This window comes from Lepeophtheirus salmonis, chromosome 13 (genome assembly GCF_016086655.4).
Source record: "Lepeophtheirus salmonis chromosome 13, UVic_Lsal_1.4, whole genome shotgun sequence".
NCBI lineage: Eukaryota > Metazoa > Arthropoda > Copepoda > Siphonostomatoida > Caligidae > Lepeophtheirus > Lepeophtheirus salmonis.
In genome coordinates, this window is record NC_052143.2 from 38,523,285 (window position 1) to 38,538,827 (window position 15,543).

General features: G+C 32.3%; 1 protein-coding gene across 1 annotated transcript in view; it reads left to right on the forward strand.

Annotated features, from left to right (window-relative positions):
- The window catches only part of LOC121128348 (uncharacterized), a 22,571-nt gene extending 8,237 nt beyond the window's left edge, over positions 1 to 14,334 (forward strand). The window contains exons 3-5 of the mRNA XM_071892799.1: positions 8,269 to 8,448; positions 12,015 to 12,152; positions 12,211 to 14,334. Of these exons, the coding sequence (XP_071748900.1) occupies positions 8,269 to 8,448; positions 12,015 to 12,152; positions 12,211 to 12,311 (419 nt within the window). The 3' untranslated portion in view covers positions 12,312 to 14,334. The remainder of the gene's footprint in view (positions 1 to 8,268; positions 8,449 to 12,014; positions 12,153 to 12,210) is intronic.
- The last annotated feature ends 1,209 nt before the right edge of the window (positions 14,335 to 15,543 follow it).

Sequence of the window (15,543 nt, forward strand, 5' to 3'; positions counted from 1 at the left end):
AATCGAATTTTCGGTCCAGACCGTGGTCTCAGATCGTGGAGCAATTTTTTTCGGTCTCTCTTTGTAGACAGATTTTGATTCGGTTTCACTTTATGGACCGATTTTAATTCAGTCTCAATTTATGCACCGATTTTTTTTGTTCTCATATATTATGAGTGACCAAAAAAATTTTCTAGATGAAATGTCATTCATTTTTTTCCAAAAAAATATCAAAACTAAACCATAAGTTCAAGATCAAAATACTGTATACATTTAAGAGACGGCGGGATCCACATTAATCCGAGTTATCTCTGTTTAAACTTTGTATAACGTCATTGTACTTGAAAAAACATATGATGTCATGTTATAAAAAATTTATCAATAAAATTGGTCTAGACCGATTTTTTTTTCCCGATCTTCACCAAATTTTTATATTAGACTGGTCCAGGCCGAGCATTTTTGTGGGACTGAACTAATTCGGTCCAACCAAAAATATAATAGTTTCAGACCGGTCAAGGATTTGCAGACCGATACCCAACACTAGTAATTAGTCAATTCTTCCCCATTATTGAATTATTATTCAATAACTATTCATAATTGTTTAGTCCTCTTAACAAGAGCTCATTCTAATTCAACCGATTAGTGTTCACCTTACAATAAAATATACTTTATAGTTTTGTGTTAGTAAAGTATAACTAATTTGGGCAATAATTATAACCCAAACAATGTATGTTGGTACGTCTAACACATCCGGGCTAAACTGAGTACTACCACTGGTTTTTCTATAGACATTTTTTTTTCTAAATTTTTATTTTGCAAAAAAGTCTCCTTCTAACCCTACACACTTCTCTCAGCTATGCTCCAATCTCTGTTACACGTCCAAGTAGTAAATGGAATTTCTTTCTGCAAAATAATTGTTCTCGAATCTTTGCAGTCCATTGTAGGTACTGTATGTTTGTTTTGGGCATATAATACAGGGGCGTCTTCAGGATTATATTTTGGGAAGGTCTTTGTTTTTTGAAAAAAAATTCTAAAATCCATAGCTATTCACAAAAAATTTAAATTTATTTGGAAAAAAATTCAAAAATGAAATTTCAAATAGATATTCAGAAAAAGTTTAATTTTTTGGGGGAAAAATCAAAAATTCACAGCTGTTCACAAAGAATAAAAACTTTTGGGGGGAAAAAATCCAAAAAAAATAATTCTTAAAAAAAAAATATTTTGAAAATTATTTTAAAAATCTATAGCTAATCACAAAAATTATTATTATTTTTTTTTTTTTGAATAATTAAATTTTTTGGAAATCCCCTGCAGATGCTCGTGTAATTGTGTATCCAAGTTTCATCTGCAATAATTAATCCGCCCCTAAACTGCACACACAGAGTGATAGTTTATTTCCTCTATTTTTACAAAAATACTCAAACGACACTTACAGAACAACTGCTCGTCCAAGAATGCTGTAACTGTCAACAGATGCTATAAGATATGCCAAGCTTGTATTTATGATTGCTGTCATCTTCACGTTCAGGCCGGAAATTTTCAGACCACCCTCGTAAGAAGTTATTCCAATTTTGTATACAGTGTACCAGTAAATATCTCCAGTATTGTAATATCGCTCAAACTGTATAAAAAAGTTTGAGAACCACTGGATTATTTTCTTTATTAAAGTATCTGATATTGTACATATGAAGAAGTTTGATAATCACTTGATTATCTTCCTTACCAAAGTATCTGACATTGCGACTTGTAACTAAGTAATTAATAATTGTGCTCTAATGATAAAAATATGTGTAGCGGATACGCTATCTTAAAGATAGCCAAAGAAAAATTAAATAGATTTTATTTATATTTAGTTTTTTTTTCTGTTAAAATTCTAAGCTGAAACGATTTAGTATGAACTATAGATATATAATAATGAAATTTCTAAAGTAAAACCTCCTTGAGTACAATTTATTTTTGTTTTCTGTCCATTTGATGTAAATATAATCAAACCTGCAGCCCCTTTTGACACTCGGGAAAATACTGATTTTGGTAAATATAAAGCATTTTTTCAAATGTTTGACCCTGTTATTTATTGATTGTTATTCCTATCTTGTCATGTTCCTTCTTCAACCATAATGAAGATTGAAGACTAATACTAACTCCCTAATCCTCTTCTTCCTTTCTTCCCTTTTTTTAGTTCATATTTAATATACGTTCTCCCCTTTTTCGTTAGTACAATAATTCGGTTTTTGGATTTCTAATTTTATTGGTGCATTTTTGAATTGACAACCCTTAACTTCAAAAAAAATAAAATTTGAAACACGGGGAATCGATCTTTTTATGAAAAAAAATTAACTTATTTGCGAAAAAACAAACTTGCCTTCCAGAGCCTAGGAGTCTGGTCTGATCATAATGAAAGATATATTTTAAGTACGTAACTCAGAATTTTGAACAGCTTTTATTTCATGTCCAAAGTCTGTTTCTGTCTCCGTTGTAAAGTTTTTATCATTGTTTTTCTAAGTGGGACGAAAGGAAATCAGACACACATATAAATGATTTTAATACTATGTAGAATACAAATTAATAGGATGACAAGATAAAATATTTTGATAAAAAATTCAAGAGAGTTTATAACTAGGTTAGTAAATAATAATTAGTATGCTTTAGCTACAATGATTGTATTTGTTTTAGCGGTGATGAGTGATACTTTGTTTGATTGGTGAGGAACAACAACGACGTATTCACTCATGAATTAATTAAGTAATTAATATTTATACTGTGTGGGGAAGAAGTATTAATCATCAGGGGCGTACCCTGTATTACATATTTATATTAGGGGGGTTCTTAATATTTTGGTAATTTTTCTTCAAACATTTTTTTTTTTGATAACAAATTCAAAAATCCATATCCATTCGTAAAAAATTAGAAATATTAAATTCTAAAAAAACACAGCTATTCAAAATAGAATAAATTTTTTGGAAATAAAATCACAAATTCAATTTCAAATAAAACATCTAAAAAAAAAATATCACAAAAATTCAAATTTATGCACAAAAGACCATAACTTTTTTGAAAAAAAAATCATAAAAATTAAATATTTTGTAGTTTTTTTTCCAAAAAATCCACAGTTATTGATAAAAAATTAAATTTTCTGCTAAAAATTTCGTAAATTAAATTTAAAATATTAAATTTTTTGAAAAAAACTCAAAAATCTGTAGTTATTTATAAAAATTAAATTTTGTACCCTATTTTCCCGGGTAAGTTTTTTTAATCCTGACCAAAATAAATTCCATTAAAAAACAAAATTTCCTTGGCGGGGGGGGGAGACGGGGGTAAAGTAAAATATACTAAAAATAGCACAACTATCCATTAGTATATGTTTCTATTAAAACCAATTGGTAGAGGCATGGGATGAGGCTAGAGAAAATTGAGAACGTTTAAAAGAACTACCCTTCAGTTCATTAGTGTCCTTAATATTAATAATATCATTATTATAAATCTTGGGTTTTTCTATGTTAATAGAAATACAAGGTTATACCATAACACGTGTACGACTGATGTTTGACTTCCACCACGCTTTTTAATATTGACGTCATAGTAGATGAGTGGTTGCGTGTTTTGTCAAAATCTCTCTCTCTCTCTTGCCCAGCAGTCGGTACAATACTTTAAATTGAAAATTCTCGCAGTAGTGACGTCATAGACTATGAATGGTTGCGTGCTTTGTCAAAACATCTGCCTATCTTGCCCAGCAGTCTGTATGGTACATCAGATTGAAAATTCTAGCAAGCCCGATTACATAATGTTCTAACCTTGTATTTCTATTAACCTTGGGCTGTTTATCCCCCCCAAAAAAAAAAAAAAAAAAAAAAAAAAAACCTGGCATTGACAATGATGACGTCAAGAGAAAGCACTCTATATATGATTTAGATATGTAAAACATTTTTTTTTTCAATTTTCGATAATATTATGCATCTCAATACTCAGAGCACACCCTGTCCTGTTTATTCAAACAACAAATCTTTGTTTGAAAAATAAATATATGCTTGTGAGGAGCTTTGAATGCCTTAATATTTTATTTAGAAAGAGGAATGCAGGTATATAATTTTAAGCACGTATTTATTTTACACTATGTACTCATAATTTGAATGGCAGGAGTTAGTGTCAATAGATCCCTTCACTCATAAAATAATGTCATGTAGATTTGATATAAAGCACTTAATTCAGTCATTTTAGGGGTGTCCGCAGGGAGTAGGCCTATTTTTTTTCTATAAATTAGAAAAGTTATAAGTAGTTAAATATGATTAATAAATAACAATTGGAATTGCAAATTTAACATATTTTTCCTGATACCTACCCTGAAAAAACACCCGATTATCCCATCACTAATTAGTATGCTAACATCAAAGAAGTTCAATCCTTAGAATCTGTTTCTTTAGTGATCAAGGACTGACTCACCAAGATAAGGATCCGTCAGGATAATACGAATGTTATCATGAATTACTCATTCGTAGTTGAGGAAAGTGACATACATTTCTTCATGCGAAAGTCAAGATCCTTTTTGTAGAGGAAGGATTTCATGAATTTGTAGCGTAGGGGTGCTAAAATGGTTTCATTTTCTCCCGTGTGCAAATCATGCTACTCTATGCACATCAGAGTTGTGATCCTTGTAGGTAAATTTTTATAGAAAAGAAATATTTAAGCTGGATAAATAGTAATTACGTCTTTAATTTAATTTATTTGTGTTTCAAGATACAATAAAATATTATTTGAATAAACTGATTAGATAATTCAATATTAATAATACAAACACAAGTTCAATCGCTTCTTTGTATATATTGCCTACAAGTTGGCAAGGTTGTATAATCAAGTTGCACAGGTCACAAACAAAAAATGAGATGAATAATTTTAAATGAAGGATTTACAGTCCTTGTGATGAGGATCATGCAATAATTGAATATTCCATGGATAGACCATATATTACTGGGTTAATTTTTAGCTATTTTAATACAAATTGCTAAAATATAAGTATTCAGTGACATATTACTATATTCAAATTCCCATAATTAAATTACTCATAAATGAAGCAAGGATCTGTGTAAAGAAAAAAACTAAGCGTACGGACTAGAAACAGAAAAACAGTCAATGCGCGCGCTCTTTCTCCTTTTTTGTTATTTATTTATTAGGTCCTATTTTAGCTGGCCCATTTTTTTGGAATTGGTATCCTGAAGAATTACTTTTCTTTTCCTTCTAGTAGTTGTCTTTATTATTTAATTCCTTGCCTTTATAGATTCAATTATATTCAAAACCTTAATGAATATTCGTGAGTGCACATAAAAGACGGAGCATAACCCTGAGGATTTGTTGCAGAGTTATAAGTCCTGTTTGGGCTCAGAGTAGAATTGGGGATTGACATTAGAGTAATGTTAGCAAATGGCCTTGTCCTTTATATCCTTTTCTCCTTCTTCCAGTGTCACAGCTGATTGTAGCTGATCTAATGAAACATCTATAGCATTATTTTTATCTCTTCCAAGATATAACGCAAATTGTGAGGGTTACCATGTTGATTTTTGGTTTCTTTTTAGTTTATAAAATGCCCATTGTACACAGAATTTTCATCACTAAACATTATTCTTTTTCTCGTACAAAACATTCTTCAAATTGTCAGTGTTACCATGTTGATTTTAGTTTTCTTTTTTTTTAACATTCCCATTATACACTGGATTTTCATCATTAGTCCTGGGGGTGTCACCATCTCCCTCTAAAAGAAGTATTATCGCTTAAGTTCTGTGTTACATTGATCTTTTTAAATTTGAATGAACTCTTACTGTAAGCATATATAATCTTCGTAGTATGTTTGATCAAAGTCGATCTGTAACTTAGCTGTAATCTTGGTGACAGATAAACAAACAAACAATGGCAAAAACATAAATATCTTTCAACTTCTTTAGCTTAGTCAATTATAATATTTTCCCTACACTAATGCTATTTTAAATGTAGAAAGTGTTCCTCTTTATTCCAGTAACCACAAAATCATAATAACTACAGGCAGCTCATATTAACAATAGCTTTAGTTAAGTAATATCCCTTTGCTCACGCCTTCTCCCCACACTTTTTACTCAAATCCCATCTCTACTCATAAATAAAGAATGAATCTGTCCAAATAAAAAAACTAGCTCAGCGATTAAAAAAGGAAAACTTTTAATGCGTGTGCTCAAACTTCTTTTTTGTTATTTATTTTAATCAGTCGAGGGTATATTAACATCGCCCTCTAAAAGAAGAATTCTAGCCTAATTTTGGTGTAGTTCGTTTTAGAAATGCATAATTAAATAAAAGCACATTAATTCAAATGTAATTATAATATTTTTTCCTGCACTAATATACTCCTCTCTATAGCAGTAATTCAGTTCCTCCACTCAAAATCTTATAATAGGCAAATGTTTTTAATTCAAGAGTATTATATGTCTCACTCCTGCCCTGTCCTCGCCCTCTTACAAAAATCCCATCTCTAGTCATAAATATATAATGACAATGGAATTTTAACATATGAAAATAAAATGATGGGCAATATATGGTAGTTAATTAGAGTGATCCATTTTCTAATTAAATAATACATTTTAAAACGAAGAAATGACAACTTGTACAAGTAGTTGCATAAATACGCAGACTATTTGTGGCGAATAATTAAATGTGTAATAAAATTCGTATGACGTATTTTTTTTGAGAATTATATAATAAAGAATTTATGCTGCTATAAAATTTAATATAATTACTGAATATAACCGCCATCAGCTGCTATAAAATCCTCCAAGCGCCCACGGAAGGCCTACCACACAGAGATGATGTAATGGTCTTCCATGGCTGCCCACTGCTCATTGACGCTGGCCTTCAATGAGTCCAAATTTGGGTGGTGGGTAGCACAGGCCTTCTTCTCAATTTGCCACCACACACTGTAGTCAAGGGGATTCAAATCAGGTGATTGAGGTGGCCAAATGTTATTGTTCCAAAACGGCATGTTGGCAGCGAGTCAATCCTGAGTCATTCCAGAGGTATGGGAAGGTCTTTCCGATCTTTTCCTTCATTGACAAGCTTCTGGACCTTGAACACAGTAGTCCTGGACCTTGAACCCAGTAGTCCTGGATAGTCCAGTGTCCTTGATTATCTCCTTGACTGACCTACCGGCGCAGAGGAGAGTGGCAACCATATGACGTTTGGCCTCGTCATTCATCGTAAACGACTTTGTTTGATGCGAGTAAGAAAAACAAAAACAAAGCCAAAAGATTTACCGAGTTACTTACACGGAACCTCGAGATATAAGCGTTTAAAAATTAGTCCTCGTACTTATGTAACTACCGGTACAATTTATTTATACAAGTTGTAACTTGTACACAACATATATATATATATATATACATTGAGAATGAGAAACAGTCAATCCGTTTAATATGTATGTAGTATTGGCTTAGAAATATGCAAGCGTTAAACATGTGAATAGGATCAATTATGTTGACATTATGTTTTTCCCTTTTTTTCTAAGAGTTGTTTTGAATCAGACACGGTGTACCAACTTACCAAATGTTATTCTTGTGACCAATCAACACAAACACAAGCTAGAATGATTTTTCTCAAAATAGAGTGTATATTACCTTTGTACATATACTTCAATGACAAACTATTAGTGATGGGACGATGAATCAGAATTGGAGAGTCGAGATCGTCATTGGGAAGATAATGTTGAATTTTCAATTCCGTTTTCTTATTATAATTTATTACTCGTATTGAACTGTTTATTAGTTTTTTTAAGTTATGAAAAAAAAACCTCTCCCAATTAAGGATTTTTTTTCAAATTTGTTTCCAATAAAATTAATATTTTGTAAATAACTACCTATTTTAGAATTTTTTATTCAAGAAAGTTATTTTGATTTTTTATTCAAAAAAATTTACAATTATTCTTATTTACCCTTTGAAGGTCCTGCAAAATGCATTTAAAGTTACCAAAATGTATTGTGACAATAAAATAGTATGAAATTGTGATATTTATGGTTGAAAGTAGCATATCGTTGAAAGTAGCCATATCGGGCCCAAGATAAGGATATTTAATCAAATAAAGATTATAAACTATAGTTAAAATCATTAGGTATCTCAACTCATCCCAGTAATTTGTATAAAAGCTTATAATTGACTCAAATAGGCCCACAAAATATTGGGATGTATGTTGTTTATATGAAATAAAAAATAAATAGGGATTTTCTCATTACTTAATTTTGTTCAAGATTGTTTTATTAATGCACCTCAATTTTTTCTTCAAAGGTTCAACATGTGCTGACATTCCCGCTAATCTAAAGAACCTTACATCCTGGTTGAATCCCGAATATGTCAAATACAAATGTCCTAATGGATTTGAATTCAAAATATCCGGATATCCCTTCTTTTTCTCCAATTGTACAGTTCGAAATATTTGGGAACCCTCAGAGGTTGAGGAATGTATTCGTAAGTACTTTTTGGAAACTATTAATTTCGGTGAATTTTCCATGTGAATCGGGGTCCTAAGATAAGGTTATCAGGGACCACACAACAAGGGGGCATGGCCGAGTACTTTTTCTATAATTTACAATTATGACATACCGAGTGGTCCATTTAAATCTAAACACTTTGGCCTTTAAACTTCAACAAGATATAATTTATTAATTAACAAAAGAATTTCAACAAAATTAATACTATAAATATATGTGAACCTCAGCTCCCTTAATCATTAATGTAGCCAGCCTTAGCAGCAATGATTGAATGATTGCTGTCACCCTCTGCAGATTTAAACTCGGTGTTTAGATGACGGGCACTGCAGGCCTTTTCTCCATATGGAATCACAAGGTGTAGTCGAGGGGGTTGGTGTCAGCCTATAGAGAGCAAGAAAGGTAAAAAAATAGTTCAAAAAGTCTTTCAATGGAGGGGATTGGTTTCTGTCATTGCTAGTGTCAAAAGTGCCCTCTCCATCTTCACAAGGCTCTTTCTTCCCCCACTTCTTGATAGCTCCCTGGACAGTGGGGTGAGAAATCCCATGATATCTTGTATAGGCTCTCATGGACTTATGGGATTGACCTGAGCCATAATCATACGAGTTCAGTTTGGCCTTTTTGACAGAGTCTTTCTTCCTCTCTAACGTTTCAGACTTGCTAATGGCGTAGACAGTGGTCTCAGACACGCTCAACTGCTTTGAATGCGCGAATGGAAATTCACGTTCAAGTGTCATTTTTTCGACTTGTACGTAGGCTAGAGAGCTGGGGTTTGTTTCGTTTTGTAACTAATTGCTTATGCTTTAAAATATGAATTAATTTCAATCACTCAACCTTCATGAATTATGGAATTAGTAAGTGTTCAGATTTCAATGGACCACCAAGTAGATAGAGTGACCATTTTTTGATATCCAAAAATGGTCACTCTATTTCCAGGCAATGGAAGGACGGGAATTCATATTGACAATGGTCAATTTGATTTCTTCTTAATGCACATATCACTTCAGTGTGGGCGAGTATTAAAATGGTCGTCTTTATGTTATATATTTACAGGGTGCGGTTTTACAATTAAGAATTTTTTAAACTGGTTTTCCTTGAGTACCCTTAGTCGTACAGCTTTAAAAACCAGTTTATCAGATTCAACATACAATTTTGTATAAGTTCTGTTTAAAAAACGTTGAAAATGTCCTCCGAGTACAACCATCGTGCAGCAATCATTGCCGCCCTCCGTACAGGCCGTGCGACAAAAGAGATATTCTACTTTCTCAAGTTGTCCTCTCTCACCGTCTAAAAAGTTGCAAAGGAGTTCAAGGAGTCTGGAGGAAATGGAACACCAGCAAGGAATTGGCTTTCGGACAATTTGGAGATGTTCAGGTCTAAGGAAATGTGTCCCCTAGCTCCCGGACTGCAATCCTTTGAATTATTACGTGAGGGGCGTCTTGGAGATGGAGTCCAACAAACGTGCTCACAACAATTTGCCTTCTCTGAGAGCCTCCATTATTGAGGCTGTGAACAATATGAATAAAGATCACCTGATGCAGGTTCCGCGCCAGGTTGGTGGCCGTGGTTGAGGCTGAGGGTAGTTGGATTGAATTATTAGGTGCATGGAGGGTCCCTAGGTTTGTATATATATGGATTTGTAAATATCTCTACTAATTTAAGAAATAAAAAGGATTATGTCCTGTTCTCAAAAATTCTTAATTGTAAAATCGCACCCTGTATATGAAATGTATTGGTATTAATTTAAAAAGAAAATTTTGTTATAAACTTCGAATAACATACCAACATATGTGCATGAAAAAGTTGCCTAGATGAAAAGTCCATGTTTTATTTTTGTGAAGAAAATTGCTAAAAACGTTATGGATTAATTTGGAAACAAAGTACATTTATTCGCATTGTAAAGATAAACCCAACCCTACCAAGATTTTTTCATAATTGCAAAAACAAAACAGTTATACTGAATAATGTCGTCGAAAAAATAACCCTCGATAACTGGCAAATATTGCGAAAATTATAATTTATAATCTTCCGGAAATTAAAAACACCAGAGAGTTATGTTAGAATCTAAAATTTAATAACCAAAATGCATCGTTTTGAGGGATTTCTTCTTTAAAATTAAAAATTGACTTTTGATAAAAAAAAAATGAAAAAATCTAGAAAAATTATTTAGAAAATGACAGTTAATTCAGTTAAAAATCAATTATTATGCCTCAAATTTATATCCAAACGAATCTCCAGACAAATTCCCACAAACGTAACTGCATTTTCCACCGATTGTTTTAGTTTTTTGTCGATCACTTTTTTGATTTTGAATGAATTTAGAAAACGTCATTGTTCATGTTGTTGTTGTTTTTTGAGACGCCAGTCACTTTTAGATTTAACCCTCAATATCATATCTAGTCTCCTTGAGCATCAAAAAAAAGTTTTGTATTTTTGGGTATAGAATGTGATCCCCCTAAAATCGAAACTCCCCCGTTTTAGCCTGACTATGTTCAAAAAAGGTCCACATGCATCATTTCAGCTTCTAAAGTTCAACGGTGTGAGCCACCCATAAAGGACCAACACACAAACTCTATTTTATATATATTTTGCGGGCATTTGCAAAAAAAAAACGTTTGGAATTATTTGCATAAGGCTGATCCTAACTATGCTAATTTTATTGTCTAAATCAGAGATGGACAGCATCCATGATAAAGAGGGTCAATTTCCTTTAGCACTATGATAGGAGAGCCACGCACTTCAAGTAACTTGATATGCCAGACGCCTCAAATGATTCTCAATAAGAACATATAATAAATGGGTTGATATGTTCATTGCACCAATTGCATACAACTATTTTCTGCATAAAAATGCATTTTACATGTCCTTAATAAGCAACAAAGACAAAAAAAAACCTTAAAAAAAGTGGAAAAATGAATTTTAACTCCTTCATATCAAAAAGTCTCTTTAAAAAACTTAGTCCAAATATCTCACATTCAATAATGGCAACATTAATTAAACCTAATGAGAGACATGTGGTTTGGCTCACAATTGATTGGACGTCAATTTTTGTGCTCCCAATGAGCATCAAATGAAACAGAGTATCATCCATATTTCTCTCTTTTAATTTTACGTACTTCATGTGCAGGCCGCACTGAGTGAGGTCGATTGCCACGTCTAAATAAAGTGAAAAAACGCTCAAAACTTTTTAATTCGCCTATTAGTTAAAAATATTGCCAATAAGGTCAAAATTGATTCTGTTTCTTCAATTATGTTTTAAATTTTCTAATATTCAATAAATAAACAATACAATGTGTCAGTGTAAAAGTCTCGAAATTAAATATAATTAAGTCAATTATAGAGCTATTCAGAAATATGGATCATAGACAGCAAAGACTTTCTCCATCTAATCCATAGAAAAGTTTGTTTATAGGAGGGGTAATTATATTATCTAATAATGAAGTCATTGGATCTTATCTGACAATCCTTATTATATGGAAAATTCGCCGAAATAAGTGCGTTGGAAAATAATAATAATTGTGTTTTTTATTTATATAAATTTAATAGCTCGTAAATGTCTCAAAGATCCCGTGGAACCATTTGAAAATATGACAGTAAGATGGCCGAATCAATCAAGATCTGGAGGAATTGAGATAAAATACCATTGTCCTTTTCGTTACACCACAGATCATTATGGAACGAGGGGTATCTAAATTATTTTAGTTGCATGATTTACTTTTTTTATTTATCGTCGATATCCTAGTGCAGTCCAATACTTGTATATGGAACAATGAAACAGACCTCATGGAATGGACTCCAGACGTTATTTATCCTTGTAGTCGTAAGTATGAGGTGATATTTTGAGAGTATCATGGTTTGGTAATTTGGAGTCATTTAAAAAAGAAAATGTAGAATGGGATTTCGGCATACAAGTCCTAAGGATGATATTTTTAGTACAAAACCTCGAAAAATAAAACGTAGAACGTACAAAATGTCGAATCCACAATATTTTAATGAAATGCTTTTAGAATAGACGTTTCTCCTTTTTTTTACAAATGATCTTTTTTTGTTAATGTAAAAATACAATAATTCATTATTTTCCAATTATTTCTAATCTCTATGAAGTCAGAGACTAAAGAACATTCAAAAGTCTCTGGCTACAATTAGATTCTAATAATCCCCTTGTTCGACTGGGAGGGTCTGATCAATTTTAACTATGCACCCCATGGTGCAAAAGTTAATGCCAAATCTTACCTTGGGGTCATGTTAAAGTTCTTAAAAGCTCAAAAGGTCTAACATACGCTCAAAACAGAGATTAATAGAAATACAAGGTTATACATTAACGCTTTTCCGTCTTATGTTTGACTTCCACAACGCTTTTTAATAGTGACGTCAAAGAGTATAACTGTTATCAAGAATAGCTATATATTACTTTCCTTGACTCTTACTGTTAGAGTACCATAGTTATACTCTATGACCTCAAAGTCTGTCTATTTTGCCGCATAGTAAGTATGGTACATCAAATTGAAAATTTTGGCTATCCCGTTGACATGATGGCATAAGCTTGTATTTCTATTAATCTTGCTCAACGGGAAAAGTAAGTAGGTCTTGTAAATGTATACTACTAGAACTTCCACTGCAAATTTGACCAGCAACTTCATAAAAGTCAAAAAGATCGCCTTGGCCCTCATACTTACCTGAACTAGTTGTTTTGGAAGAATATATATCGGCTTTGCTATTTTGAATTATATTCGAACAAGCCTTATATTAATTTAATATTGAATAACTAGTCGACGTTTTGTCTTTCGACGTTATGTCCGAGTAATCCTTTTTTCAGCTGAAATTACAAGTGTTTTTTTGTTTGTTTTTTTTAAATTACGAATCAAGAATGAGTAGGGAAGTTGCATGCACTAATCAAGACTGCACGCGAAAACATACAACTAGGGCTATATGAACCCTGGTTACTTGTTTTTTATTTATTTAATATACTCAGGACCTCAGCTCCATCTAGCGGTAATGAAAGTTTTGTAGGTCCATCACATGTTTTAGAACACTTTCAATCACTGATAATTCGTTTAAATTAAATTAAATACAAATGAAAGAACAATTTTTATGTTCCATATTTAAAGTAAAATAGTTTCATAAGTGGATACAAGTTTTATAAGCAATGGTGTTGCGGGATAATGGCGTACCTTGAGCTTTGTTTTTATTTGAAAATATTTTTTTGTTGACAATATTGGCGAAATGGAAGGGAAAAGAACATTTGTGCTTGAAATATCAGACGGAAGGAAATGCCCTTTGGATTCTTCCACCAATTCAACTTCCTCCTAATGATTTATGAATGGTTTACTCTTCAAGGTCATCCTATACAGTCAATTGGATGGAATATAACCATTCTTCACATGCAAACTTTGGCCTGTCCTGTTGGTTTTTCCGTATTTTTGAATAAAATATTAGAAGGTGAGCTTGGTAAACATTGAGGACATTTAATTAGAAGGCAACAATGTTACGTTTGCTTTTGTCTGTGCGTCAGAGATCGATAAGAGCTTGACGTTCTTCCATTTTGTGAATTTGCAACATCCTCTAGATCAGGGATGTTCAACCCGTGCCCTGGGAGACGCATTGCAGCCCACAACTCATTCTCACTTTATGTAATATTTATGTTTTGAAAAACTATCGCTCTGGAAAAACAGAGAAATAGGACAATCAAATTATCTAGTCGATAATTTTTTCAAAAATAGAAAAAACCAAGCCTCCTCCCAAAAATATACATGGACAGGGTTGCCAGATTTGCCTTTTTGGAGAAGCTTTGCCAAGGAAGAATTAGATTTGGCCTAAATTTGAAATAACTATGTATTTAATAGTTTGGTTAAATGATTAATTAGGTTCTGTGGCCCATTAAAAATATTTCAATTGGCAATGCTATAATATAAGGTTGGACATCTCTGCCCTAGATCAATGGTTTTTCATCTTTTTACCTCTATTACACAATTTCTGAATTTCAATCAGGACATCCCCCCCACCCTCAAGAATATTTTTTTTCTATGATATAATTTTCGTTTTTATTATAGAAAATATATTACTTTTTTTGTAAATAGATGAACTGCATTCACCTCAAAGCAATGCCAAATTCCACCCTCCTTAAGAACTACTGTTTTAGAGGAAGAAGGAAAGCAATAATAAACCAAAACCGATGCACCAATCATGTGAGAGCTGAATCAAATAGCGGGAAAATTTAAAAAGAGTAGATACTAAACGTAACTGTGCTAAAATATAGAACAATCCTGTAGTTACGGCCTGGAACAAGGAACAGGTTAAACTAGCATGTCAATGTACGGATGTATTCATAAAAAAGTAACTGGTATATAATGCATATAAGAGTAGGTATGCCCAGTAGTGTTGTGGTCCTATCTGTTCATAGGACCGTCAGTCTTTGAGACCGGTCCTTAAGACCTTCAGTCACGAGGGATCGATTTTACCTTTTTAAGGACCGAAATGGAACGGGACTGCCGTCTTTGGTCCTAAATAATGCCCAATAAAACACTAATGCCATGTGTTTAAATAAAAAGTTTGCAAATATATATACCAACATGCAGTAAGAATAATTTCTTAGAATTTTACGGTCCTAATTTTTTTGTTTTATATGAAGTAGTCCTTTGTTAGTCAAAAAAATCATTTTTAGAAAAATACAATTTAAAGGCCACCATGAATTTGAATGCCAAAAAAAAAAAAAAAAAAAAAAAAAATACTGGAACCGTCTCTGGAGTCTTAAAAGGCTACGTGAAAATTTTCAGCAAAATCCATTAATTGGTTTGCCCGTGATTCCCAGATACACACATTCGAATTTAGTATATAGACAAGGTCTTTTGGAGTATGTGCTTCAGCTTTCTATATTTAATGAAAACAGTTATACCTTATTATTATCGAATATGCTTCACGAGAGACACAGGTTTGATTGAATAATAATTAATTAAATCAAAAAACAGACACACTGAAATATGATTTATTTTAGGTATTTCATCTATGTGAAAAAGTTATGATTAGTATTAATATGGTACAAGAATTGGGTCGGTGACGCTGAGCCCGTTCAAGAAAA